Raw genomic sequence first — 27327 nt, 5'->3', positions numbered from 1 at the left:
CGCGGGGACTACCGCTGCGACTGTCCGCCGCACTACCACGGTGGGTACTCCCTACTCTCGCTCTACTGCGCGGCAACAACTGCGAGGTGGACGCGGGCGACCCGTGCGCCTCCGCGCCCTGCCGCCACGGCGCGCGCTGCCTGGAGGACGCGCGCGGGGACTACCGCTGCGACTGTCCGCCGCACTACCACGGTGGGTACTCCCTACTCTCGCTCTACTGCGCGGCAACAACTGCGAGGTGGACGCGGGCGACCCGTGCGCCTCCGCGCCCTGCCGCCACGGCGCGCGCTGCCTGGAGGACGCGCGCGGGGACTACCGCTGCGACTGTCCGCCGCACTACCACGGTGGGTACTCCCTACTCTCGCTCTACTGCGCGGCAACAACTGCGAGGTGGACGCGGGCGACCCGTGCGCCTCCGCGCCCTGCCGCCACGGCGCGCGCTGCCTGGAGGACGCGCGCGGGGACTACCGCTGCGACTGTCCGCCGCACTACCACGGTGGGTACTCCCTACTCTCGCTCTACTGCGCGGCAACAACTGCGAGGTGGACGCGGGCGACCCGTGCGCCTCCGCGCCCTGCCGCCACGGCGCGCGCTGCCTGGAGGACGCGCGCGGGGACTACCGCTGCGACTGTCCGCCGCACTACCACGGTGGGTACTCCCTACTCTCGCTCTACTGCGCGGCAACAACTGCGAGGTGGACGCGGGCGACCCGTGCGCCTCCGCGCCCTGCCGCCACGGCGCGCGCTGCCTGGAGGACGCGCGCGGGGACTACCGCTGCGACTGTCCGCCGCACTACCACGGTGGGTACTCCCTACTCTCGCTCTACTGCGCGGCAACAACTGCGAGGTGGACGCGGGCGACCCGTGCGCCTCCGCGCCCTGCCGCCACGGCGCGCGCTGCCTGGAGGACGCGCGCGGGGACTACCGCTGCGACTGTCCGCCGCACTACCACGGTGGGTACTCCCTACTCTCGCTCTACTGCGCGGGCAACAACTGCGAGGTGGTGGTGTAAAAATGGGTACAAAGTTTTTGCTTCACGTATATATAGATAATAATTAATAGCGTTATTATAATTTTTTGCCTCGGCCTTTACAAGTAATAGTGAGTGATGACAGTGGGTTATTGTTTGCAGGCACATTCTGCGAGCTGGAGGAGTCGCTGGACCCGCAGTGCGTGGCGGGCCCGTGCCGCAACAACGGCAGCTGCAGCGTGCCGCCCGGCGCCGCCGAGTACGTGTGTGACTGTCCCTCTGGTGCGTACCGCCCTCCTAACGTCACTACTGTCGTTGGTTTGCTTTGCGGTAGAGGACAGCTGGATATGGGGAACTGCACTCGACCTTGTAGATCACAGTAAATGTTGTGTTCCTTGTTGTGTTTCTATTTGTGAGTAAGATAGCCCGGGTGGTGTGGGGGGGTTTATCCACGCATTTGCGATTATTTTAGGTTTGCATCGCTTTTTATCACGTGAGCCGTAAGCTTGTTTGCCGACCTAGTTGTGTAGAACAATAAAAAGGTGCGAACAGTCATTTTCTTCCTCTCATAGTCAATAACGTTTCGTATATCTAAGACGCAGTGCAGAACGATTGTTAAAGAAGTTTCACTTCAAAAAAATGTTCAACGATACAAGCTCGTCATGTGCAAACAGGTTACACCGGTCGTAACTGCGAGATCGATATCGACGAGTGCGCGGCGCCGGGCGCGGCGGCCGCCTGCCTCAACGGGGGCCGCTGCGTCGACGCCGTCGACAACTTCACCTGCGACTGCACCGGCACCGGTAATACCACGCTGCCGACCTATCTCTTGTGGATTGTAGTACAATTATAAAACCAAAGTGGGTCGGTAGGATACTATTTTTCTTTAGAGTAAAAATGTAGAGTAAAAAACTAGAGTATAAATGATAAAAACATTTCGATATCCCTATTGTCTCTTTATAATAAAACAACAGTATGTCTGTCAAATAAACTATTGCGCTACTCTGAAAACAAATTTTTTATATCGTTACATTTATTAAAACTATCATTCAAAATCTATCAACACTCATCTATAAACTAAGAAACTACAATTAACGTTAAATCTTTGCAACTATCGCTTTCTTTTTTCAATTATTAAATATCCGTCTTTGCGAACAAATAATATCAGGCGCTATGTTTCGGTCGATTATGTCGCCACGCCACCTGGCAGTGACGACTCGTAGCGTAGCAAGTTGCAACATGTAACTAGTTACAATAGTATAGTGAAGCGACCCGGCAGGCTACGCGGGCGCGCGCTGCGAGCTGAACGTGAACGAGTGCGAGGAGCGCGGCGTGTGCGGCCGCGGCGCCTGCTACGACACGCACGGCGGCTTCGTGTGCGCCTGCCTGCCCGGCTACACGGGCGAGCGCTGCCACCGCGTGAGTTGGCCTCACTAGTCCACATTCACTATATGATTTCAAAGTGAAGCTACCACGCTTCGGAATGTAGATTGTGCAGGAAATAAAGAACAAGGATGTAGCGTCCTTGATCGACTCTACACACTTTTTCTTGTTAATATGAAATAAACCCGAATCACAATTAATTAAATAAATTAATTTATTGATCCTTGATAATGATCAAATGACCCGGTGTGCGAGCACGCGCGATCGCCTTGATGGATCGAAAACGTACTGAATAATTATTATATTGACAACCAATTTATTTAATAAAATCGCTGATTCGCAAATGTACGACTTGGTTCGTACATGCTCCCACACCGAAAAGTTAGTAGTGATGAGATGATGATACAAGGTGATTCCAATTGGTTCTTAACCTACACTTGTTAGTAAGAAAATAAAAACTAATTATCTAAATAGAATTAAATTTAACACTATCGTCACCGATTACATAAACCGAGCGGAAGGTCGGTGACGTAAATTTGTTTTTCTTATCTACATTAGAATGTTTGCACGGAACGCACTTATTACTCGCACCACACACACACTGTTGGTCAATAACCGTTGTGGAGGAGGGCGGCCGCCGCCGAGCTGCCGCCGGCCGCGGGGTGGCCAGCGTCGGCCGCTCCGTGCGCGCCGACCGCCTGCGGAGGATCTTGCGCGATCCCCAAATAGCTATCCCGACGGTAGCCACGGCAACGATGATGTAGGTTGCCGTATAATGATGAATGTCGTGGCTGCTAATGCTGTCATACAACGGAACAGTCTGCTTCATCTCTTCGATTTGCTCCTGCAGCTGAATTAGCCGCTTCGAATGCTCGCTGACGTCGTCTTTGTCGCTTGCGTTAGTAGTGCCGAGGGTTGGAACCGATATATTAAAAAAGTAGTTTATCGGAGATAACTTTGGAGCAATAATTTCGGCATTGAAGTGCAAAGTACTCATTTCTTGTTTATGAGTATACACAGTAAAGTCCTTGAACTTCAGTATACATCCGTCATTTATTGTCAATAAGCCAGAATACAATAACGGTAACGATGAAACTTGATCGTCGCATAGTAATTTTACGTTCTGTTGTTTACAATAAAAATAAAAGTAAGTATTCACTTGATTTAATTCATGCCACTGTGATTGGCACGGTTCCTCATAAATTCTGCATCTTCCGGTGGCTGCATCCTTTCACAAAGACTTTCATCGTCCTTCAGGGTGTACACCGGAGACTTGGTCTTACATAAAAGAGTGCCTGACTCTTGCTGCAGACACGATTTTAATTCACTTTCAGTTATAGGCAACAGAGCCTCTTTCTGTAAATTAATAGCTAGGAAACTAGATACGGGTTTTATATGAATCATGATGTTATTATTTACTAAACGTGGTACGGCGATGATTTTATGAATTTCGTAGGTATCTCGGTGAACTAGAGGTATTTTAGTTTCAAATAATAGGTAGTTTGTTGACATTCTAGCTTTTACCTTTAATAAATGATAAATATTAGGTAAACTTATGTTCTCAAAAGGTAGTGAGTGATAAGTCTTTCGATATTTTAGTTGAAATAGTGTTTAGTTCTTGGCGTAGTTGATCAGGTGTCAGGAGGTGTAAGCTGAGCTGGCCGTTATAAATGTTAGTCATAGTGGCTAGTAGGATATTCTGTATGTCCTTGAGATGAGATAATATGTTGTTGGCTATTATTGCGGAGAGAATAAAGTCGTTATTTTTAAAGCTTTCCTTTTTGACGGCGTATAATTGTTGTTCTACTTGATTTAATCGTTGGTTGATGAGCTTGTGTTGCTTGTTCATAACGTTCTCCGTGCGTTTCAATACATTTAACTCGGCTTCGACAATTGAGGTCTGGTTCTTCCAGAGTGCGGCGAGATGCTCTTGATTGTGCTTGATGAGTTGAATGTCTTGCTCATATTTTTCAGCGAAATTACTATCCAAAATTCCGAATAAAGAGTTTGCTAAATTACCTACTCCGTTTATTATTCCTCGTCGCGTGCGCACAGTATGCTTATTCATCATAACATTATTATAATGATTTAATTGTTCATAACCGTGATGTAATTGTAACATGATCGCTGCACATTGTGAATGCTCTTGTTCACTATTACAAATGTTTTGTAAATAATCTAAGTACTTGCTTAATGTGAATGACCCCTCCCAGTAGGGACTCATGTCGTAGTAGACGACTAGGCGCCACTCGTCTTTGATTAGAGACATTTTTGTTATCTTGTCGAAGTACAAACTTTGATTATTTCTAAGCGGCGTAATATTAAACGAACCTTCTGATCTTGATATAAATGTCATTATAAAAAATAAAATTGTAAGCAACAATTTCGAAAGGCTATAGGTATTCTTCTTACTTGTTTTGGTAACGTGATATACTTGCTTAACGTCATCTTGTTTTACATTTGATTTTTGTTCTTTCATCCTTGCTGTAGGTAAATCGCCCATAATTTGATAGTGCTGACTCGGAGTGTGCTTTCTGCACCTTACACATTGAAAAGTACGCTTTTTCGTGGCTTTGAGTCCCCCTACCAACCAGTACTTTTGTCGAATAAACGCGGAAGTAAGCTTGGCGCCACCGTGATAGGTGAGTTCATGACACTGGTTGATAATTAATTCTGATAAACGACTATTTTTGGGAATGATAATGGGGTGTTTCATATCTAGGTTAATATTTGCGTGTTTTAGACGTCCCCCCACTCTTAAAATTTTATCTTCATCAAGTATAGGGTGGAGCATACAAATCTTGCTTTTTGATGATACATTATTTCTTTTCTGTATGTCACGTAATTCTTGAATAAAATATTCTTGCTGACACTGTTGAATGATTTTTATATTGGCTTGCTTTATTTCACTTAACGTTAAGTATTTCTTGTTTTCACGTTTATTATTAATAAATCTATAGACCCAGGCTAATATTCTCGCAATCTTGCTTAACGAGCTAAATTTAAAAAGTAATGATGTTATGATATTTTCATTTTGATTATGAATTACAGTTGCTACGATCTTTCTAGTTCTTTTGGCTTCTTGACATGTAAAAAATGTTATTTTAGTATTAAGTTGATCTTTAGTTTTATGCGTTTTTAACCAAGTCGGCCCGTTCCACCATAATTTATGATCTCTTAATTGTAACGCTGTTAAACCACGGCTAGCACAGTCTGCGGGGTTCTCCTCCGACTTAACGTAATTCCAGCTGTTAGGCGGTACCACTTCGATAATCTGCTTTACTCTATTTGCTACAAATGGTTTCCAGCGCTCAGGTACACCGTTAATCCATCCTAAAACTACCATAGAATCAACCCAGCAGTAGTAATTAATTTGGTATGTCTCAAGGCAACTTTTTATTTTTGACATTAACTTTATGAGTAATAAGGCACCGCATAACTCAAGTTTCGGTAAGGTAAGTTTATTATTTACAGGAACTAATCTTGATTTTCCTGCTATCATAGCTACCGATGTCTGTTCATGTGTTATTACCTTGCAATAAACAACGCAAGCGTAACATTTTGTTGACGCATCTGAAAATCCGTGGAGTTCGATGACATTATTCTTTATTGTTCCTAACCACCTAGGTATATAAAATTTATTTATATTTTCTAAGTCAATTTTCATACTTTCCCACTCTTTCAATATATTTTCCGGTAAAGGTTCGTCCCATTTTAATTGCAGTTGCCATACTTGTTGAAATAATAGTTTTATTTTAGTTGAAATTGGAGATAGCCAGCCCAGTGGGTCAAATAATTTTGATATATTTGAGAGTAAAATACGTTTTGTAGGGTTTTTCGTCATGAAGTCTAATTTTGAGGTAAATGTAAATTGATCTTGCTGTGGGTCCCAACTAAGTCCTAACGTTTTTGATGACTCGGTGTTTTTAAAGTCATAATTGATTTGTTCTGTATTACTATAGTTATTTGGGAGTATATCTTGGTTATTGGCCTTCCATTTTCGTAAATTAAACCCCCCTGACTTTAAAATCGAAATAATGTCGTTTATTAAACGCTTTGCTGATTCAATAGAATGACATCCGTAGACTAAATCGTCCATGTAAAATGATGATTCAATAACTTTCGGCGCGGAACTCTCCTGGTAATTCTGTCTCTCATCTTGAGCTAAACGTCGAAGTGTCATCATCGCCAGAAACGGCGCGGCCTTGGTGCCGTATGTCACTGTCTTTAATTGAAAAATATTCATTTTGTCTAACGGCGATTCTCTCCAAATGATCTTTTGATATTTTTGGTCATCTGGATGTAACCAAACCATTCTAAACATTTTTTCAATATCCGCAGTAAACCCATATCTAAATTGTCTCCACTTGATAAGAAGACTCTGTAGATCTTGTTGTAAATTAGGACCTCTTTCCATCAAGTCATTTAAACTCAAACCGGAAGTGGAAGGCGCGGAAGCATTAAAAACCACCCGTAACTTAGTTGTGGTTGATGCATCTCGAATAACACAATGGTGCGGTAGGTAAAAATCGGATGAATCGGAATTATTTGAGTGTATCATATGACCTAATTGCTTGTATTCGTTTATAAATAATTTATACTCTCGTGCTATATTTATATTTTTAACAAACTTTCTTTCTAACTGTTTAAACTGTGCCATGGCCTTTGATTTTGACTGGCCTAATTTATTTTCTATTTCATTTTTAAGGGGGAGGCGCACTTGATACTTGCCATCCGCCTGACGTATAGTAGTTTTATTATAAAAATCAATGACCTGCTGGTCGGCAAGTGATATAGTAGATGGCTCTGAGATATTTTCTGATTGCCAAAATTGACTGATATCATCGATGTTATGTACGATTATGTTACATTTAAAACTCTTTTTTACGCAGCCACTCAAAATCCAACCTAAACGCGTTTTTTGAGCCATCGGTAGAGTGGGCCCCGCCTTATAAATTCCGTCTAATAGTAAGTTACTAAAAACATCTACTCCAAGTAAAAGGTCTACCGGTCTTCTCATATTGAAGTAAGGATCCGCTAAAGGCAAATTTTCTAATGCGGGCCACTCTGGTTTAGGAAAGCTGTAGGAGGGCAGATTCTTTATTAAAGTTCTCATGATATACGCATCTGTTTCAAAAGAGAAGTCTTCTTGATTAGACCTACACTTGATTTTAATAATCCCCTTACAATTGCTCTCCTTTTCACCTATTCCAGTTATAGTTCCCTTGCAATGTTTGCGTGGTAAACCTAAAATGTGAGCTATTCTCTCTGATATGAGAGTAGTCTCAGACCCCTGATCTAGTAAGGCTCGAATGTTATGGTATGTACCGTCCCGAGCTTGAACCTGTACCATGGCTGTTGCCAACAGGATTTCAGGGTCTTTGCAATTTACCGAAACATGTGTATTACCCACGTCCGATTTCGAAATCTTCGACTCTGTATTTTTCGACGTATATAGTTTATTGCAAAATACGTCATGCAAAATTGTATTATGATTACCATCGCATTCTCGACAACGCGATTCAGAATAACAATTTTTGCCTTCGTGATCATAAAGACAATTTTTGCATAAATTTTTGTCTATAATAAATTTTCGTTTCATATGATTAGGCAACTCTAGAAACTTTGTGCAATAATATAAGCCATGTTCGCGATTTGAACAAAAGTGACACGGTAATTTTGCCGTATGTGCAGGTTTTTGAACTCTGTTACTTGAAACCTTTGATTGTGTAAAGTAGGTGGGTTTCTTGTAATTTAAGCGATTTTCTGTTGGTGAATTATTATAATATGTATTTTTGAAACTAGACTTCGCTGTCGGGTTTTCTTGCTTTTTCCGTGAAGTCTCAAGAGCCGTAAATTTCGTTTCTAGATAATTTAGAAAATCTTTTAAAATAGGTAATTCCTTTGGTTGCTTTAACGATGATATGTATTCGTTGTAAGTATCGGCATCTAGTTTTTGGCTTAAAATATGTACTAGTAAAGGGTCCCATGAACTTATGTCTACACCCAGGTTTTTTATAGCATTTAGCGACTCCAGTGACGTATCGTGTATTTTCTTGATATGTCCGAACGACGGTTGTTGCGACACTGAAATATTCATCAAAGTATTGATGTGTGACGTAAAAATAAGCTTTTTATTGTTATATCTATTATTTAGTATCTCCCAGCAGGTAACGTAATTGTCTGAGCTTATTTGTAAATGTTGAACTAAACGCTCGGCTTCTCCTCGGAGCTTACCCTTTAAAAACTGCATCTTTTGCGCGTATGATAGAGATGCGTTTGTGTGGATAGTTTCAGTGAAAAGATCCTTGAACGATGTCCACTGCTGGAAGCTTCCGCTAAAAATAGGCAATTCCATCTGCGGAGTTGATTTCTCCCTATGACACATAGACCTCATTTTCCTATTAATAGCCCTTTTCATGTCTTCGTACAATTTTTCATAATGATAGAAAGCCGCATCGTATTCCTGATTTTTCCCCTCTAGTTCACTATCTATTTCAAGATGTAAAGTATCTATAGCCGACCACCGGGATTGTAACGTTTTTAATAAATCGTCAAACTCCCATTTATCTAACTCCGTATCTAAGTTAATACTAGCTACCTTTCTCTGAAGCGCCCTGAAGTTGCTCGCTTGCTTTCTTAGCAACTCATCGGTCCTGCTATTGACGCCCTGTGCCCTGAAAGTTACCTGATGTGCTTCAGACTCGTGCGCGCTGTCCGTCCTTGCTGCTGTCGACGAGGCGCGCGTGGGCTGCGGCGGCCCGGCGCCAGCCAGTGCAGTCGCTGGCCGCAGCAGCGGAGTGCCCGGTTTGGCGTCACGTGGTTGATAATTCACGATGACGGACCTGACATGCTCGTAGCGTTCCCTAGTTGTGTCCAATTGCTCGGTCACAAAATAATCATGCGACTTGTCACTATAGCCACATAATTTAAGGTGGTTGTTTTGAAATTCCTCCCAATACTTATCTAGCGTTTCAAGTCTCCTCCTGATGTAATCACCGGTCTTGCGTTCCGGCCCGTCTTTCTTGAAATTGCTGTAGAGCTGCTCAATAGCTCCAACCAACTGCTGCTGTGTTGATAGAAGATCTTCCATGTTTACTTAAATTGATATGCTAAAAATTCTTCGATAAAAAATAGTCTTTAATCTAATGTCCACAGTTCACTTCACGAAATGTCAGTTTTTTCTCGAAGGACCATAAAAGCTCGAAGGACCATAAAAGGATGTAGCGTCCTTGATCGACTTTTTTTTTTTTTTTTTTTTTTTTTTTTTTTTTTTTTTTTTTTTTTTTTAATTAAATAAATTAATTTATTGATCCTTGATAATGATCAAATGGCCCGGTGTGCGAGCACGCGCGATCGCCTTGATGGATCGAAAACGTACTGAATAATTATTATATTGACAACCAATTTATTTAATAAAATCGCTGATTCGCAAATGTACGACTTGGTTCGTACATATGTTTTTTATAAAAAAAAATAGTAATATCTCGCATGAAATACAATCCACACTTCACAAATCTTTATCATTAATATAATCTTGCACCGAATAAAAAATGCTGTAGCTGCTATTTTTCTTTTGAATACAAATAAATGTATTTTGAAACTCCTGCTACCCCCACCCCGCACGGCGATATCTAACCAGTTTTTCTGCACGTAGATGTCAGCGTGTGCGTCCGGGCCGTGCGGCGTAGGCGGCGCCTGCGTGGAGGAGAACGGCGGCGCGGGTTTCCGCTGCGTGTGCGCAAGAGGGCTGGTGCCGCCGCTGTGCGAGCCGGCGCCCGCCCCAGCGCCGCCCGCCCCGGTGCCCGCCCCCGGCCCCGCGCCCGCCCCCTCGCCGCCCGCAGCGCCTGCCTCCGCCGCCGCCTGCGCCGACCTGCAGTGTCCGCCGCGCTCGCACTGTAGAGCTGGTGATTGACTCCCTCTTAATCTTAATTAACCGTGTATCGAGCTAAATTATAAATATAAAAGCTTAACTTTATTTCAAAAAGAATGATACAGATTATGTCTTCCTTACAAGTCTGCTAAGAGATGGCGCTAGTGGTAGCGTCTATATTTTAATATTTACAAAAACCTTAATCGTTATTTTGAACAAAGATGTTTGTTGTTGTTGTTGCTTTCCTAAGGTACCCCAGTGGTACAAAGGGCCCTCGTGAGACGTCTCCATCCACTCCTGTCCTGTGCCTCTCGCTCCACGTCCCTCCAACTAAGCCCGGCCGCTCGCAGCTCGGCGTCGATAGTCCGCTGCCACGTGTGCGCCGGCCGGCCCCGTCTCCTACTCCCGCGCGGCCTCCACGTGAACGCGACCCTGGCGGCGCTGTCCTCTGGTCTTCGGAGGGTGTGTCCTATCCACTTCCACTTCCGCTGAGCAATTTCTTGCTTAATCGGGATTTGGTGGCATCGATTCCAGAGATCCTCGTTGCTGATAGTGTTCGGCCAGAATCTGCGCAGGATGAACCTAAGGCATTTGTTGACGAACACTTGTAGCTTGTGCGTCAGACCCTTTGTCTCTTTCCATGTCTCGCAGCCGAAGAGCAAGACAGACTTCACTAAGGAATCGAAAAGGGAAATCTTGATCCGCCGGGTGAGCACGTTCGAATCCCAGACCGGTTTTAATTGGGCAAAGGTGGCTTTCGCTTTTTTGATTCGCGCGTCGGCGTCGTCATCAGAGCCCCCGCTGTTGGTCACGGTGCTGCCGAGATATACAAATTTCGTGACAGTTTCCAGTGGTGCACCGTTGAGTGTGATGGAGCGATTGTTGCATGACTGAACACGCATTTCGACGGTCTTCCTAGTATTGATTCGTAGCCCCTTATCTTGAGCTACCTCTCGTAATGAGTTCAGCTTCATTTGTAGATCGGGCAGTGAAGACGAGATCAACACTATGTCGTCCGCGTATTCGAGGTCCTCCAGGTGCGAGCCATCGCTCCATGCGATGCCTCTAGGTGTCTCGGTTACCTTCCGCATGACGTCGTCGAGCAGGATGACGAAGAGCAGCGGCGACAGGAGGCAGCCCTGTTTGACTCCTGCAGTCATCGAAATTGGTTCCCCTAGGGCTTGGTCGTGCACAACTCTGCAAGTACTGCCATTATATAGGGACTGTCCCTATATAATGGCAGTCCCTATATAAAGATGTTTGCTGTCTATAAAATTAAAAAAAAAAATGCTTTTCGCTATTATGTTTTATATAAATACATCAAACATCACGATACGATACTGTACTAATGAAGCGAGAGCAAGTAAAGTTCCATCATTAAAACATCAAATACAAAATTAAATTTAAATGAAGTAGTTTTAAAACATTAACCAAAATAAACGTTTGTTTTTCACCAGGAGTGCCTTCCATGGTAGCCGGAGTGATGGTCACTAAACAAGTTTTATGCGTCTGTGACTTGGGATATTACGGTGAGTGTCAAACGACGAGCCGTGAATGTTCTTCCTTTTCTACAATAAAAATAATTCTATTGTTACATTCATCTTTGCTTCGACGTCGATATACAGATGTTTGTTGCTGGGTTTCTGTGTTTCTCATGACTGATGATCAGCAGTGGGAGTAGCGTGTGTCAACGGACGATACCTCTGTATGCGCAGGCGCGCCGGGCCCGGCCCCCAACTGCAGCACGCTGGATGCGGCGTGCGAGGCGGGCGTGTGTCTCAACGGCGCCACGTGCGTGCGCGCGCCCGACCACTTCAACTGCACGTGCGCGCCCGGCTACAAGGGTACGTGCTCTAGCTATCGCTGCACACCGACCGCGGCGTGCGAGGCGGGCGAGTGTCTCAACGGCGCCACGTGCGTGCGCGCGCCCGACCACTTCAACTGCACGTGCGCGCCCGGCTACAAGGGTACGTGCTCTAGCTATCGCTGCACACCGACCGCGGCGTGCGAGGCGGGCGAGTGTCTCAACGGCGCCACGTGCGTGCGCGCGCCCGACCACTTCAACTGCACGTGCGCGCCCGGCTACAAGGGTACGTGCTCTAGCTATCGCTGCACACCGACCGCGGCGTGCGAGGCGGGCGAGTGTCTCAACGGCGCCACGTGCGTGCGCGCGCCCGACCACTTCAACTGCACGTGCGCGCCCGGCTACAAGGGTACGTGCTCTAGCTATCGCTGCACACCGACCGCGGCGTGCGAGGCGGGCGAGTGTCTCAACGGCGCCACGTGCGTGCGCGCGCCCGACCACTTCAACTGCACGTGCGCGCCCGGCTACAAGGGTACGTGCTCTAGCTATCGCTGCACACCGACCGCGGCGTGCGAGGCGGGCGAGTGTCTCAACGGCGCCACGTGCGTGCGCGCGCCCGACCACTTCAACTGCACGTGCGCGCCCGGCTACAAGGGTACGTGCTCTAGCTATCGCTGCACACCGACCGCGGCGTGCGAGGCGGGCGAGTGTCTCAACGGCGCCACGTGCGTGCGCGCGCCCGACCACTTCAACTGCACGTGCGCGCCCGGCTACAAGGGTACGTGCTCTAGCTATCGCTGCACACCGACCGCGGCGTGCGAGGCGGGCGAGTGTCTCAACGGCGCCACGTGCGTGCGCGCGCCCGACCACTTCAACTGCACGTGCGCGCCCGGCTACAAGGGTACGTGCTCTAGCTATCGCTGCACACCGACCGCGGCGTGCGAGGCGGGCGAGTGTCTCAACGGCGCCACGTGCGTGCGCGCGCCCGACCACTTCAACTGCACGTGCGCGCCCGGCTACAAGGGTACGTGCTCTAGCTATCGCTGCACACCGACCGCGGCGTGCGAGGCGGGCGAGTGTCTCAACGGCGCCACGTGCGTGCGCGCGCCCGACCACTTCAACTGCACGTGCGCGCCCGGCTACAAGGGTACGTGCTCTAGCTATCGCTGCACACCGACCGCGGCGTGCGAGGCGGGCGAGTGTCTCAACGGCGCCACGTGCGTGCGCGCGCCCGACCACTTCAACTGCACGTGCGCGCCCGGCTACAAGGGTACGTGCTCTAGCTATCGCTGCACACCGACCGCGGCGTGCGAGGCGGGCGAGTGTCTCAACGGCGCCACGTGCGTGCGCGCGCCCGACCACTTCAACTGCACGTGCGCGCCCGGCTACAAGGGTACGTGCTCTAGCTATCGCTGCACACCGACCGCGGCGTGCGAGGCGGGCGAGTGTCTCAACGGCGCCACGTGCGTGCGCGCGCCCGACCACTTCAACTGCACGTGCGCGCCCGGCTACAAGGGTACGTGCTCTAGCTATCGCTGCACACCGACCGCGGCGTGCGAGGCGGGCGAGTGTCTCAACGGCGCCACGTGCGTGCGCGCGCCCGACCACTTCAACTGCACGTGCGCGCCCGGCTACAAGGGTACGTGCTCTAGCTATCGCTGCACACCGACCGCGGCGTGCGAGGCGGGCGAGTGTCTCAACGGCGCCACGTGCGTGCGCGCGCCCGACCACTTCAACTGCACGTGCGCGCCCGGCTACAAGGGTACGTGCTCTAGCTATCGCTGCACACCGGCCGCGGCGTGCGAGGCGGGCGTGTGCCTCAACGGCGTGAAATATTCCGAATGAGAGTATGGTCACTCGAGCTCTCTTCCTCCCCGAGTGCTGAAGAGTTTCGAAACCCGCTGTACCCATTGGACAATTATATTGAATAATTCTTTAGACTATTTTTAATACAAATAACTATTTACACAATTCTTTGTATTTAACTCCAATGGTCATACAACTTATATTTATTTTTATATTTTATATTTATATTATTTTATATATGTACAGTAATACGACATTTATGTTTAAAGTGTCCTCCCGTTATCCTTAGAGTGGCGAGCGGCGCGCGGTCGCCCGCAGTAACTTCAGTAATATTACGATAGTTAGCATTAAGAAGATTAGCGTTAAGGTACGGTTAGTGTCGTGTCGCTGAATGTGCCTGCGTCCGCTGTCCGCTGTTAGGTGTTGCTGATGACGTGATCGTTGGCTGTTGTCTGTAGACGTCATGAGGGTTGGTGTTATGACCGATCCAGACTTGTGCAATATTTGGTCATATTTGTTTTAATGGCGAATGTTGTTAATACAGGAAAATATGAAAGTACCTTGGCACATGTCTTGGATAGGCGTAAGCGAAATACAAATATTAAATAGACGTTTAAGGGTAAGCGCTTCCCATATTTTTCATTTTCTGACAGTAAAACACAATCAAAGGCGTGCAAAAAGGAAAGTTAAATTAAAATCAATTTAATATTTGTATGACTCATTAACTCTCATCCTTATCATTTGTGGAGTTCCATACTGAGTTGTACTCAAAGTTAATTAAATATTATTGATCTATTTAAAAACGAGTCTGGATCTGTTTATTGATATTATTATGGACAAATATAAGTTTGCGTATATCTCAGTCATTAGTATATTCCATAAGTTTTCAGAAAATCATTTGAATGCTTCTTTCCATTTGTGATTTTTTTTTTTAACCGTGCATGTGCTTTGAATAAAAACTTAATGGTCTTTGTCGTCGTTACGTGAAATGGTACTAATAGAGTTATAGTTAAGGGAATGTATAGTTATAGGTGTTTTTATCATGAGTTTATTATTTATTAGTAAACAGTATGATCGAGTTTGGTTTTGCATAGCGTTGAATGTGCATCGGTGTGATTAGAATAGTGGCCGATGTGTGCGCGGCGGCGACGCTAACGAGTGTGTGTGCGCAGGGCAGTACTGCGAGCTGGGCCCGGCGGGCAAGGCGCTGGCCGAGCGCTGCGCCGCGGCGCCCTGCGTGCACGCCGTGGCCTGCCGCGACCTCGTCAGTACTGCGCCTCCATATCGTTTGATTACTTCTGTTTCATCACTACTACACATATATTTTCATTTAGTTTTTGATCAAAATACATATTTTTAATGGATAAAAAATAAAGTTGTACATTTTTTTTTAATATCACTAGGTTGGCAAACAAGCGTACGGCTCACCTGATAGTAAGCGATTACCGTAGCTTATAGACGCCTGCAGCACCAGGAGCATCGCAAGCGTGTTACCGACCCAATCCCCCTCAGGAGCTCTGGTCACCTTACTCACCAACAGGAACACAATACTGTTTGAAAACAGTACTATTTAGTTGTGATCTTCTGTAAGGTCGAGGTACTTCCCCAGTTGGGCTGCTCCATATTTTGAGCAGGGAATTCCTGCTGTGCCCTACCTCAGTTATTGAGGATGCCCTATCTGAAGTAGGATTTTTTCATGCTCAAAATCTGTAGCAGCCTATTTAGAGAAGTACCTCAACCCTACAGAAGGTCACAGCTAAATAACACCGCTCTCAAGTAATGTAGTAGTGGGCCTTACCTTTGTTTGCAGACCTTATCGTATATTTAAAAAAAAAAAAACTTGCTTGTTCAATTTGATTTTGTTTACAATTTATGTAAAAAAATGAATAGTTTAATTTTAATAATAATAAGTTTATTTGTGAAACAATTTTTGAAAACATTTGTGATACATCTTACACCACCGTATAAAGTATTTGCAATCACTCGTCGGGCAGGCGACCGGCTTCCGCTGCGAGTGCGAGGCGGGCTGGGCGGGCGCGCGCTGCGACGCGCCGGCGGGCGAGGCGGGGGCGGGCGCGGGCGCGGGGGCGGGCGGCGAGGCGTGCGCGCGCGCCTGCCTCAACGGCGGCACGTGCCGCGCCGGCGCCTGCGACTGCCGCGCCGGCTTCGGCGGCGCGCTCTGCGACGTGCCGCTCGACTGCCGCGCCGCGCCCTGCCCGCCCAGACAGGTGCGCGCCCAATCAACTATTTGTTATGAGATTTTTGTATTCTTCCTCCTTCGTGTCGCATAAGATCACTATTCATTATTAACAGTAAAATACGAAAAATCGAATCGCTAAAATCGGTGTCCCCTCAACAGGAGTGCGTGGAGCAAGGCGGCGCGTGGCGCTGTGCGGCCGCAGCGGCTGACTCGGCGTGCGCGTCGTCGCCGTGCAACAACGGCACGTGCTTGGCGCGCGACAGCGGCCTGTTCCACTGCCAGTGCCCGCCCGGCAACAACGGTCAGTATGCACGACACGACACACACACACAGACACACACGACGCACACACAAACACATACACACACACACATACACGACGCACTCGGCATGCGCAAACGCGCGTTATTTGCGTTTCATGGAACCTATACCATATGCAATTAATAATAATTCTATAGGCTTCTTCATAAAATTGATATATTCACCATATATCAATTTTATGTATACATATTATTATTTTACTATTATTATTATATTATTATTTTATTTTTTATTTTTATAGAACGATAGGCTTGCGTTTGACAACTATTTCACCTGACGTTAAGTGAAAATGCGGTCTAAGATGGAGCACGCTTACCTAGAAGTAACGTATTAACTCACGACTTAAAGATCTCCAGGTTATAGTTTTCCAGAAACAGACGCTGGTAGAGAGTTCAATTCTTTAGCCGTACGCATTAAGAATGAACTAGCGAATCGCGTAGTGCGTATAGTGGGAATGTCAACCATATAAGGGTATGCCCATGTTCCAGAGTGAAGTACTGTTTCACCTTCGAGAAGACGCCCAGCCTTTTGGCAGCTGTTTGAGCCTTTGCCTCTATGTATAAAAGCCAAAATAGGATACTTTTGGTAGTGAAAAATAAATTATAAAATTTGATAAAAATTTAAATTTATGTAGAAATACACTTAAATATTCTGATTTGTAATCATAAAAGCACATTATTGTTTTATTATATTGAAATTAAAAGTCTATTCGACTTTAAATCATCATAATAAGTTTTAATCTGTATATCACGTGACCTAAAACACGACCCGCCATGGTATGACGTCATACGGACAATAACAAATTTCTGTCAGAGCTGTAAAAACATGTACATGTCTATCAACTTTAACTTCAAGGAGTAATACTTGTGCTCTTTCGTTAGTGCATTTCATTTGTACCTATTTATTTATTTAAATGCAAAAAGGTTTTGTAAAAAAGAAGATAGTTCGAATCTGCCAAAAATTGATTCAATGATGGTTGCAAAGTTTTGTTGCATGTAGACTTCCTAGACTTCTCTTCTGCTGAATTTCGAAATGTTAAAACATTTTTAATCGATTAATCGAATATAAATATTATAAACTGATCGATTTTTGATATGATATTAAAAAATGTTAAAAAATCTTTGTACATCTTTGTATTCCTTGTTATATTACACTGTTTTTTTTTTAATGTATACCTAATTTGAAAAATAATGCTAGAAAGTGTTAGGTTATGTTATAATCCTTATGTTACTGCCACATTAAGACTTAATAGTTTTTTAATGCTAGTATTTGTACAACTAGACACTACACACCAACGATAGCTATTGTAATTCATTATTTTACACAAAAACATCAAATATTTGTAGCTGTTAATGTTGAACGACAAAGAGTATATGTATAAGGTATTGAACTTTGACGTATTGAAGGAGTTCGGTCTTACATACATTATACACGACTTTTGTTATTAACCATATTACGTCACAAAAATGGCTGATAGCGTTTTCGCAGAAATAAAAAAAGTTTAAAATGTAATTTAATTTTATGGCATGAAAGCGTGTTTATCTTGCTGAAATTTTTTTTTTTTGTGGCTTTTTATTGGAAAATCAACATTTTGAAGTATTTTTTCAAACATCGTGAAATACCCTATTGAGGGTAGATGACAAAGTAACGCCAAGAAGCTCCAGGTGGCCGGTTATGGGCACGGGTACGCCTCGGAAAGAGGGAGTCAGGTGGAAAGGACTCCGCTTTGTCGAAAAGAGACATATTATACTGATATATTTAACTGAGGTAGAGCACAGCAGGAAATACATTGCTCAAAATCTAGCTAGTGCAGAGATACAGCTAGAGCTAATAATAATATTCTTTATTGCACACCATTAAAAGATACAAACATAATTGTATTTGCTCGCAAACGAAAAAAAAACCGACTTCAACTACATCGTATATCGTAATACAACGTAGGTCGACGAAAAAATAGTCAAGTAACTACGCGTTATCAAAGATTACTCAAAAAGTAGTTATCAGATCTCGATAAAATTTAAATCTGACCACATGATAAACATCAGCTTTCGATTAAATTAAAAATTATCAAAATCGGTAACCCAATAAAAAGTTATGCGGATTTTCGAGAGTTTTCTTCGATTTCTGTTGAATCCCATATCAGATTCTGGTTTCCTTATCATGGTACCAAACAAGGGATATCTCCTTTCTAACAAAAAAAGAATTATCAAAATCGGTACATCCAGAAAAAAGTTTTGTGGTATAATACAACGTAGGTCGACGAAAAAAACGTCAAGTAAAAACGCATTGTTAGATATAACTCGAAAAGTAATTATTAGATCTTAAATAAATTTAAATGAGACCAAATGACACACACCACCTTTCGATGAAAATTTTTTTGTCGAAATCGGTCCACCCAGTCAAAAGTTCTGAACTCACACCATAAAAAAAAAACAGTCGATTTGAGAACCTCCTCCTTTTTTGGAAGTCGGTTAAAAAGTAGTACAATTAGATGAAGATGTACAAAGGCGGTCTTATTGCTAAAAGAGCAATTTCTTACAGACAACCCTTGGACAGGGCATAGAAAAGCGGTTAGGAAGTGTACAAATAATTGTTATAGAAATTAGAATAAATTATAGTAGAATATAAAATTATACATATACAAAATTATACATACATACATACACTCCATATACACATATACATAATTTATTTTAAATCGTGACAATCAATTTATTAAACCTGAGCTAACAGATCATATATATCAATATGCTAAGGTTAGGATATTTGCCTCCCTCTTTAGAAAAAACCTCACAATTACTCCACATAATGAAAACGTGAACAGTTGTGAGAATCATAATTATTAATTTTATACTAAATAGTTTCATTAAACAATTTTATTACAATTTAATACTCATCATCTTCTGTGTAAACTTTTCCTAACATATACACTGGTGTGTCTCGGACTCTCTTGCCTTTTAAATTGATGGAATATGGTAACATGGAGGGGTACCGTCTGTGGATTCCTCTGCCTTCAGGAGTCCACGCTGTAACTACACATGGTGTGTCTTTTTTAGCGGTCACTGAGACCCACGCAATCGAAGATAGAACTATGTCACCGCAACATAATTTAGGACCCTCGCCAGTGAAATTAATATTATCCTGTTTTCTTTGTAAACCTGGCCAATTGTTCAGTCTTACTGATCCACCTGAAGGTACAGCAAACAATTCAGTTCCAACAAATTTATCGTAAATTTCGTCAGCTTCTTCAGTATTGACTACTGTAATAGGAAGATTTTCAGAGCAGAAAATAGTAAAGCGACAAGGATCTGTGCAGTCAAAGAGATCCACTCTTGCTAAACCTCCAATGAAAAACGTTGATCCTTTTTGTAGGTAATAGGTCTGTGGTCTAATAAGATTTTTTGGCAATGTCAGAAGCAGCTCCTCAGTGCTGAGGAGAGAGAGTACTTGGTCTGGAAGAATTACACCCGGTGTGTCATAAAACCATTTACTCTTTCGAAACAACTCGTGTTTCTCATCAAGCACAGTTAATGGTTGATGTTTCTCAGCAATATTATCACTAGACACTTCATATTGATTGAATGTTCTACCTATATGACCAATTAATGATGGCACTTCTGACTTTTTTTTACTAGATAATTGTTCTTTTCTTATTTCATTTTCTGTTTTTAAAAGTTGGGCTTCAGATTCAAGTCTATTGCTCCTCTCTCGAATTTTCCACCCAGATGGTCTGTTGATTGGGAATTTTAAGAGATGCAGAGTTGTGCCGGGCCATCTGCTCACTGTTGCTCTCTTCACTATGTCAACGGCATGTACTTTACAGTAGTCCGATTGTAGAAGTGTATTAAAAAGAGAACTCTTACCAACATTAGTACAGCCTACTAGAAAGACATCACCTTTGTACAACCATTTTTTGAACATGGCTGATATCAAATTCTCTACACCATAACCAGTTTTAGCAGATATTAATGTAACATACTTGATATTGGCCTCCTTTAATTTAGTCTTTTTTATTTCTGTCATTAGTGACTTTTTGATACGTTTTAAGTAGCCAATGCTGTCACCGGGCAGAAGATCAACCTGTAAAATTGTTATTAAATATTGTTGTATTGCTTTTAACATTATTTAACTAAGCATATATTATAAATGATGATTTTGTTCATACCTTATTAGCCACAATAAAAAGGGGCCTTTCGGGACCAATAATGTCCACTATACCAGGCCAAATGGAGCACGGGAAATCCAATAAGTCCACCATCAGTAACACTAAAGACTTAACATGCCTGTGAAAGAGCAAATGTCTAATTAATATTTGAAGTAAGATATTTTGTTCTTTTTCTGATGTCATAATATATTCAGTTTAAAAGACAGTTTTTACAAATCTAATTTCATTTGTAGTGTACATTTTTATATATTATTTATGATTTAATTTTTTTAAGCAAATTTGTCTGCAAATTAATCACGTAAGTGTTATTCATAATTATAAAAAATAACATTTTAGTAGTTAGCTTCAAGTTAATATTTTTATATTAACCTTATTGATTGGAGAAGTTTTTCATATTCTTCTGGTTGAACTGTGACATCCAATGCGATATTGTATTCTGCAAGAAAATGACACCTCTGACATTCCATTGTCTTTAATTCATCGATTTCTCGCCCTTTAAACAGCTCGCTTGGCAAGTAACCGGGTATAGCAGGGTCGTTGCAATGCAGCAGGGCTCCACAGCCACCACAATTGACATTGCTGATTGGTATTGTGGGATCCGCAGTGCCGTAATATTGACACCAATCATTTTCTACGACATTATCACTTTCATCTTCGTACATCGCCAACCGTGTGTCATCAAAATGCTCATAGTTTGTCATCCACTTGCTAATATTTGACCTGTCAAACTCTTTCTTAACCTCCTCAGACTCCTCTGGGATTTTAATATCATCTTCGCGTATTTCAACGTCTGTTGTACGTGCGAAAGGCAATTGAAATTTTTTAGATGATTCTTCTTCTTCCTCGACAATTTCCTCGTCCAATAACCTATCTTTTTCGACGTAATACTGCAATGCGACAGGCAACGGTGGTAATTTCTTTTCTTCAAACAGTTTCGCTTCCGCTCGCTTAGCTCGCGTAATTGTTTTTAAATGGTACTTGAAGTATCCCAGTTCAATCTTGTCGTGCTCGAGGTACGAACTAAATATTATTTTATCTTTGTATTGTTCAAAGAGGCTTTTAAAGTCTTTCTTTTCATCTTGAGTTTTGTTTTCGTTACCGTTTTCCGCGTTATTGGAAGCTCTGTTGTGGTTAAAACGAGCAAATGCGTTGCGCTTTCGATGTAACCTTAAAATGTTTCGCAACGAATATATCATGATGAATCATGCGATTGTAACATTTCTAAGAATCAATTCTCATCAAAACACTTGATTATTTGCTAATAAAATACTTTTTATAGTTCCGTTAACTCAGATTTACATATTTTCTGCTTAAATCACAAAATTGATATAACAACAACAATTGCGGCCGTCATAATCTTAATTTATTTTGACGTCTAATGTCACGCGAGCTTCGCCTGTCAGCTGTCAGTGATGCAACGTAGATAAAATATTTACAACGTTTTATAAACAATAAACTCGTGAACTATGTATGGTTCGTAAATAATTTAAATATATTTTGGTATTTAGCCTCGATTATGAACATTTGTGAGTTCAACAATGTATTATATTACGCTCCAGCCAATGACCGCTCGTGCATTGTGATAAAGCAAACAGTTAATTTCGCTAGCGGCGCTTAACCACTTGTGTAAACTGCGAGTATTACGCGATGTGACCGAACATTGTTTAGATGTTTCACGCGTTATTCTTCTTATAGATTATAATTATGTGAATTTTAATACTATAATGGCCTATTTTTACGTTATAGTTTTATTATTTTTAATTTTTAAAGGTGTTTTTTTTGTTTATTAAAAAAATTAAAGTGATATATATATAATAAAAATTAAATTTGTAAATGTTTTTCTTTAGTTATAATATAATTATAATTTTATTTTCGTTCATTTTAGGAAGGTTTTGTGAGCTGGATATTGATGAATGCACGTTGAGGCCAAAAATATGCAATAACGGAGTTTGCATTAATATCCCTGGTTCCTATCAGTGTTATTGTAAACCTGGTAAGTTTCATATTATTTATCCACGGAATACTGCACTTGCCCGCGACTTCACTTGCTTCATGTCTCTTTTAGGTTTATTTGTCATATAGAGATAAAATAGTCACCATTTTATCTATACAATCTATTAAATGCAAAGTATTAGGGAACTTGGTCGTATAACAGCTATGTCTGTTCATTATATTTTTCATTGTTATAGAAGAAGGTCAATTCTCTGGCTTCCTTAATATAATTTGTAAACTGTATTTCCTAAATCATTAAAGCTAACAATTAAATAAGTTATCTATATAGTATAATTTAGTAACCCAATTATAATAAATAATAAGGCTTTGATAATTATGTGAGAGTTTCAAGTAATTGTTTTTATTTGTGTTATCATCACATAGACTTAATTTTTTTATTTTAATTATTATTTTTTATTTAAGGTTACACCGGTGATAGTTGTGAACAGGATATAGATGAATGTCTGTCTTCACCATGTAAGAATGGTGGTACATGTCAGAACTTAGAAAACAACTATGAGTGCACTTGCATGGAGGGATATGAAGGTATGCATAAAGAAAACATTAAACTAAATAATTTTCTATTGTTATAAATAAAAATACTATTTAATGTAGCAACATACTTCAGGTTATTATTTAATTTTTTCTCTCACTGTTTACTGCTGCTGATTCTTGTTTAAAGTGAACTTGTAATGATGTAATCATTAATCTCACAATGGTTTGTAGGAAGAATATTCCTTGAACTATGTTTCACAATAGATTATTTAATTTAATAAGTTTTTTATGCTATCAAAGTTTATGGATTCTTTAATTTCTTTCTCCCTCGTATATTCTTCATAGGCAAGGACTGCTCGATAAACATCAACGAGTGCGCGAGCAACCCGTGCGCCGCGGGCTCCACGTGCGTGGACGGCGTCGCCAGCTACCGTTGCGTGTGCCAGGACGGGCTAACCGGGCCCAACTGCGAGATCGACATCGACGACTGCGAGGTGAGTGTCGACGGACGCCCATCGAAACGAAACATTTCATTTTATTTACCGTTCTCTACAATCGTAACGTACGCCATTCGCAGTCGACGCCGTGCCAGCACGGCGGGCTCTGCGCGGACGGGCTGAACGGGTACTCGTGCGACTGCGCCGGCACCGGCTACAGCGGGCCCGACTGCGAGCTCAACATCGACGAGTGCGCGCCGCGCCCGTGCCGCAACGGGGGCACCTGCGTCGACGACGTGAACGACTACCACTGCGCCTGCCACCCCGGCTTCACCGGCAAGGACTGCGAGACGGACGTGGACGAGTGCGCGGCCGCGCCCTGCCAGCACGGCGGCGTGTGTCTGCAGCGCAGCGAGCGCGCGCTGTACCGCGCGCCGGACGCGCCCGCGCCGCCGCGCCTGCCCGCGCCGCTGCCTGACGTCTTCCGCCGGCCCTTCGCGCTGGATGCGGCCGCCGGCTTCGAGTGCGTGTGCGTGCCCGGCACGGCGGGCGCCCGCTGCGAGGTGGACGTGGACGAGTGCGCCTCCTCGCCCTGCCGCCACGGCAAGTGCGTGGACGCCGTGGGCGGCTACTCGTGCGACTGCGCCGCCGGCTACGAGGGCGAGCACTGCGAGCTGGAGATCAACGAGTGTCTGCGGTGAGTGTGCGGCCGCCAGGCCGGCCGACCGCCGACCGCCGAGCGACCGGCTCGTGACGGATATGACCGCTGCGCAGGTACACGCCGTGCGAGCACGGGCGCTGCTACGACGGGCGCGCGTCGTACTACTGCTCGTGCGAGGCGGGCTGGGGCGGCCAGAACTGCTCCGTGGTGTTGGAGGGCTGCCGCGGGGAGCCCTGCCGCCACCACGGGACCTGCCTGCCCTGGCTCGTGCGCGAGACCGAGCACCGCTTCAACTGCTCCTGCACGCCCGGCCACTACGGGACCACCTGCGAGAAGGTACGCTCCGTCGCGTGGGTACATACGTGCATACGTGTATAATCAGTTTGTCTCTATGAGTGTCGTCTCGGTCGCAGATAACGACTATGTCGCTGGAGAAGAGCAGCTACGCGGAGGTGAACACGTCGCGCGAGGAGGGCTACGACATCTCGTTCCGCTTCAAGACGACTCTGGGCAGTGGGTTGCTGGCCATGGGCCGCGGCCTAACCTACTTCTTCCTGGAGCTTTCCAACGGCCGCCTCAACCTGCATTCCTCGCTGCTCAATAAGTGGGAGGGCGTTTTCATCGGTTCCAACCTCAACGATAGTAACTGGCAGAAGGTGCGAGAATATGTCTTTAGCTAGACAGCTAAACAGCTTATAAACATGTAATCGAGTGTATAAAGTGTCGAAAATCGAAGTTAAGAATTGTTTTACACGATGGCACACATAAGAATGATATAATAAAATAAATAAAAATTTAATCATTAAATGCCGTACAAAAGTCCTGATAGAAAGCGTTCGGCTGTGGCAGGTGTTCGTGACCATCAACTCGTCGCACCTGGTGCTGGCCGCCAACGAGGAGCAGACCATCTACCCCATCAGCCAGAACGAGGCGTTCAACGCGTCCGTCACCTCCTTCCCGTCCACGCGCCTCGGCACGGCGGGCTCCTCGTACGCCACGCTCACGCACGGGCCTAACTTCTTCGTCGGCTGCTTCCAGGACGTCGTCGTCAACGGGCAGTGGGTGAGTAGTGAGAGGACGTCGTCAGGACATGTCCTACGTTGTGTCTTCAGGTGGAGAAAGGCGCCTGAGACTATGAATTTATCATTAAATTGAAATTGGTTTGACTTGCAATTGTATTTTTGAAGTGACTTTGTGATTTGAAATTCGATGAAACGAAAATAAAACAAACGATGAAAACGATAAAGAAACAAACACATAAATCTATACGAGAGAACGAGATAGAATACATTACATCATATTTTATGTCCTCTGTGAAAAAAACTCTCGTAGGCTATTTTTCAGAAGTTTCATTTCTATGGTGTGCATTGCACACACACATTTTTTTTAATTTTATTTGTGACAGTTCTTTTTCTTTTCAAACTCATGACGTTATTTAAGAAAAAAATACGTTCATTTTATTTGATAAAACATACATTTTTGTTTTGTAATTATAATCTTATGAGTATTATAATAACTATTTGTTTATGTGTTATTATTGTATGAGTATCTGTATGTGACACAAGTTGTTGGCCTCCCCCAGGTGTTACCAGAGGATTCGAACTCTAGCTTGGCCGAGAACCAGACTGAACGCGCTGAGTCCGGCGAAGAGAGCGTCACGGACACCGAGGGCGCGGCTGAGGGTGCGGAGGGCGCGGAGAGCGAGGAGAGCGAGCGCGGCGGGGCGCGCGCCGTGCTGCACCGCGTGCTGGCGTCGTGCCCGCGCACGCCGCAGTGCGAGCCCAACCCCTGCCTGTCGGGCGGCGCGTGCGAGGACCACTGGACGTCCTTCCGCTGCACCTGCCCGCGCCCCTACCTCGGCGACACCTGCCAGTACAGTGCGTGTCCACCCCTTTACTAATCTACGCGACCGTCACACTGTGAACGTGCGTGAACCCGAACCGCAACGGAAGTTAACTAGCGTTAGACTTAGACGTACCGATGCGAGGTTTCTCCCAGTTCACAATGCGACGGCTGCCGACGCTCGTGAGCGGCGTGTGAGTGATACCGAGTGCGCGTCCCGCAGACTACACGGCGGCCACGTTCGGGCAGGAGGCGGCGCGGCCGCGCTCGCTGGTGACGGTGGCGGTGTCGGAGGCGGCGCGCCGCGCCGTGCACGCCGCGCTCGACATCTCCATGTTCATCCGCACGCGCAAGCCCACCGGCCAGATCTTCTACCTCGGCTCGCTGCCCAGGTACCGTTGCCTTTCCATTCCAAACGCTTAGTAAACTGTGCTATTCTGATTACTAAATTTATTGCACAAATGGCACCCTTTTGTAATACTAAGTCTTGCACAACATACTCATCGATAGATTACACTGGCAAAACATTTTAAACTAACTTAAACATTAGCATCAAGCATTAAAAAAATGCTAAACAAATATGATCGTTGAAGAGATATTTAAAGCGTGTGACATACCGAGGTTACATAATCGCAGTACTCTGTATAGAGTCTGTACTTAGTAATAAACGAAAACCAATTTTTGTCGTGTTAAGTTTTGGGAGTGACCATTAGTACTCCTCGGCACAGATACGGGCAGACGGAGGAGACGCTGGTGGGCGCGTCGCTGAAGGGCGGCGAGCTGCTCGTGCACCTGCGCTTCAACCAGACGCCGGAGGACTACACCGTGGGCGGCACGCGCCTCGACAACGGCCACCTGCACCTCATCGAGGTCACCTTCACCCACCTGCACCGCTTGGACAATATAGATTCTATAGAAAATATAGACTTGTATTTTGTCCACCCCGAACAGTTTTTTATCAGTTCTGTTATTTTAAATATGATATGGTTTACAGGTTGTCCGAAATTCGACTTTAGTGCAAGTGAAGTTAAACGGTACGGAATACTTCCGGAAGTCCATATCGGCGGCTAAGCAACTGGATGCACAGGTGAGAACAAACAATTATATATTTAGTGAACAATGACGAGATTAAAGTAACATTTGTAATATTAAAAACGTTAATATTCGTTTAGGTTCTGTATCTAGGTGGCCCACCCCCCGCGCCGCAGCCCCCGGCGCCGCCCCCGACGTCGCCGCCGGCGGAGGGAGCTTCGCCCTCGCCGACCGTCGCTCCCGCGCCCGCGCTGCCCGAGCCCGACGACGCCGACTACTTCAAGGGTGTCATACAAGACGTGCAGGTATTAAACTATATTAATACTTTTATTCTCATTGCTATTTCT

At 44.6% G+C, this 27327-nt stretch overlaps 2 protein-coding genes across 2 annotated transcripts in view; one reads left to right on the top strand and one right to left on the bottom strand.

The window, feature by feature from the left end:
• LOC123662610 (protein crumbs) overlaps nt 1–27327 on the top strand; it is an 87286-nt gene that overhangs the window by 52070 nt on the left and 7889 nt on the right. Inside the window, exons 7-28 of the mRNA XM_045597430.1 lie at nt 1132–1251; nt 1644–1772; nt 2249–2388; nt 10010–10259; nt 11683–11754; nt 11941–12069; nt 15008–15099; nt 15830–15885; nt 15988–16063; nt 16195–16336; nt 22407–22514; nt 22937–23059; nt 23354–23502; nt 23586–24142; nt 24220–24442; nt 24520–24762; nt 24956–25198; nt 25815–25983; nt 26172–26340; nt 26677–26818; nt 26943–27035; nt 27121–27285. Of these exons, the coding sequence (XP_045453386.1) occupies nt 1132–1251; nt 1644–1772; nt 2249–2388; nt 10010–10259; nt 11683–11754; nt 11941–12069; nt 15008–15099; nt 15830–15885; nt 15988–16063; nt 16195–16336; nt 22407–22514; nt 22937–23059; nt 23354–23502; nt 23586–24142; nt 24220–24442; nt 24520–24762; nt 24956–25198; nt 25815–25983; nt 26172–26340; nt 26677–26818; nt 26943–27035; nt 27121–27285 (3590 nt within the window). The remainder of the gene's footprint in view (nt 1–1131; nt 1252–1643; nt 1773–2248; nt 2389–10009; nt 10260–11682; nt 11755–11940; nt 12070–15007; nt 15100–15829; nt 15886–15987; nt 16064–16194; nt 16337–22406; nt 22515–22936; nt 23060–23353; nt 23503–23585; nt 24143–24219; nt 24443–24519; nt 24763–24955; nt 25199–25814; nt 25984–26171; nt 26341–26676; nt 26819–26942; nt 27036–27120; nt 27286–27327) is intronic.
• Nucleotides 19180–21908, bottom strand: LOC123666688 (nitric oxide-associated protein 1). Its single transcript, XM_045600757.1, has 3 exons — nt 20891–21908; nt 20522–20639; nt 19180–20436 (listed from the first exon to the last, which is right to left on the bottom strand). Exons 1-3 carry the CDS (start codon nt 21715–21717, stop codon nt 19243–19245), a joined length of 2139 nt encoding a protein of 712 aa, XP_045456713.1. The 5' UTR covers nt 21718–21908; the 3' UTR covers nt 19180–19242.

This window comes from Melitaea cinxia, chromosome 2 (genome assembly GCF_905220565.1).
Source record: "Melitaea cinxia chromosome 2, ilMelCinx1.1, whole genome shotgun sequence".
NCBI lineage: Eukaryota > Metazoa > Arthropoda > Insecta > Lepidoptera > Nymphalidae > Melitaea > Melitaea cinxia.
The sequence above is the reverse complement of the archived record's forward strand: the minus strand, read 5'-3'. Positions and strand labels throughout refer to the sequence as shown.

Excerpts from the sequence above, each read along its gene's own strand:
- LOC123666688 (XM_045600757.1), bottom strand. The coding sequence starts at position 21,717 with ATGATATATTCGTTGCGAAACATTTTAAGGTTACATCGAAAGCGCAAC. Across the intron at positions 20,640-20,890 it reads AAACTTCTCCAATCAATAAG|GCATGTTAAGTCTTTAGTGT; the intron begins GTTAATATAAAA and ends GCTCTTTCACAG. Across the intron at positions 20,437-20,521 it reads TTTTTATTGTGGCTAATAAG|GTTGATCTTCTGCCCGGTGA; the intron begins GTATGAACAAAA and ends ACAATTTTACAG.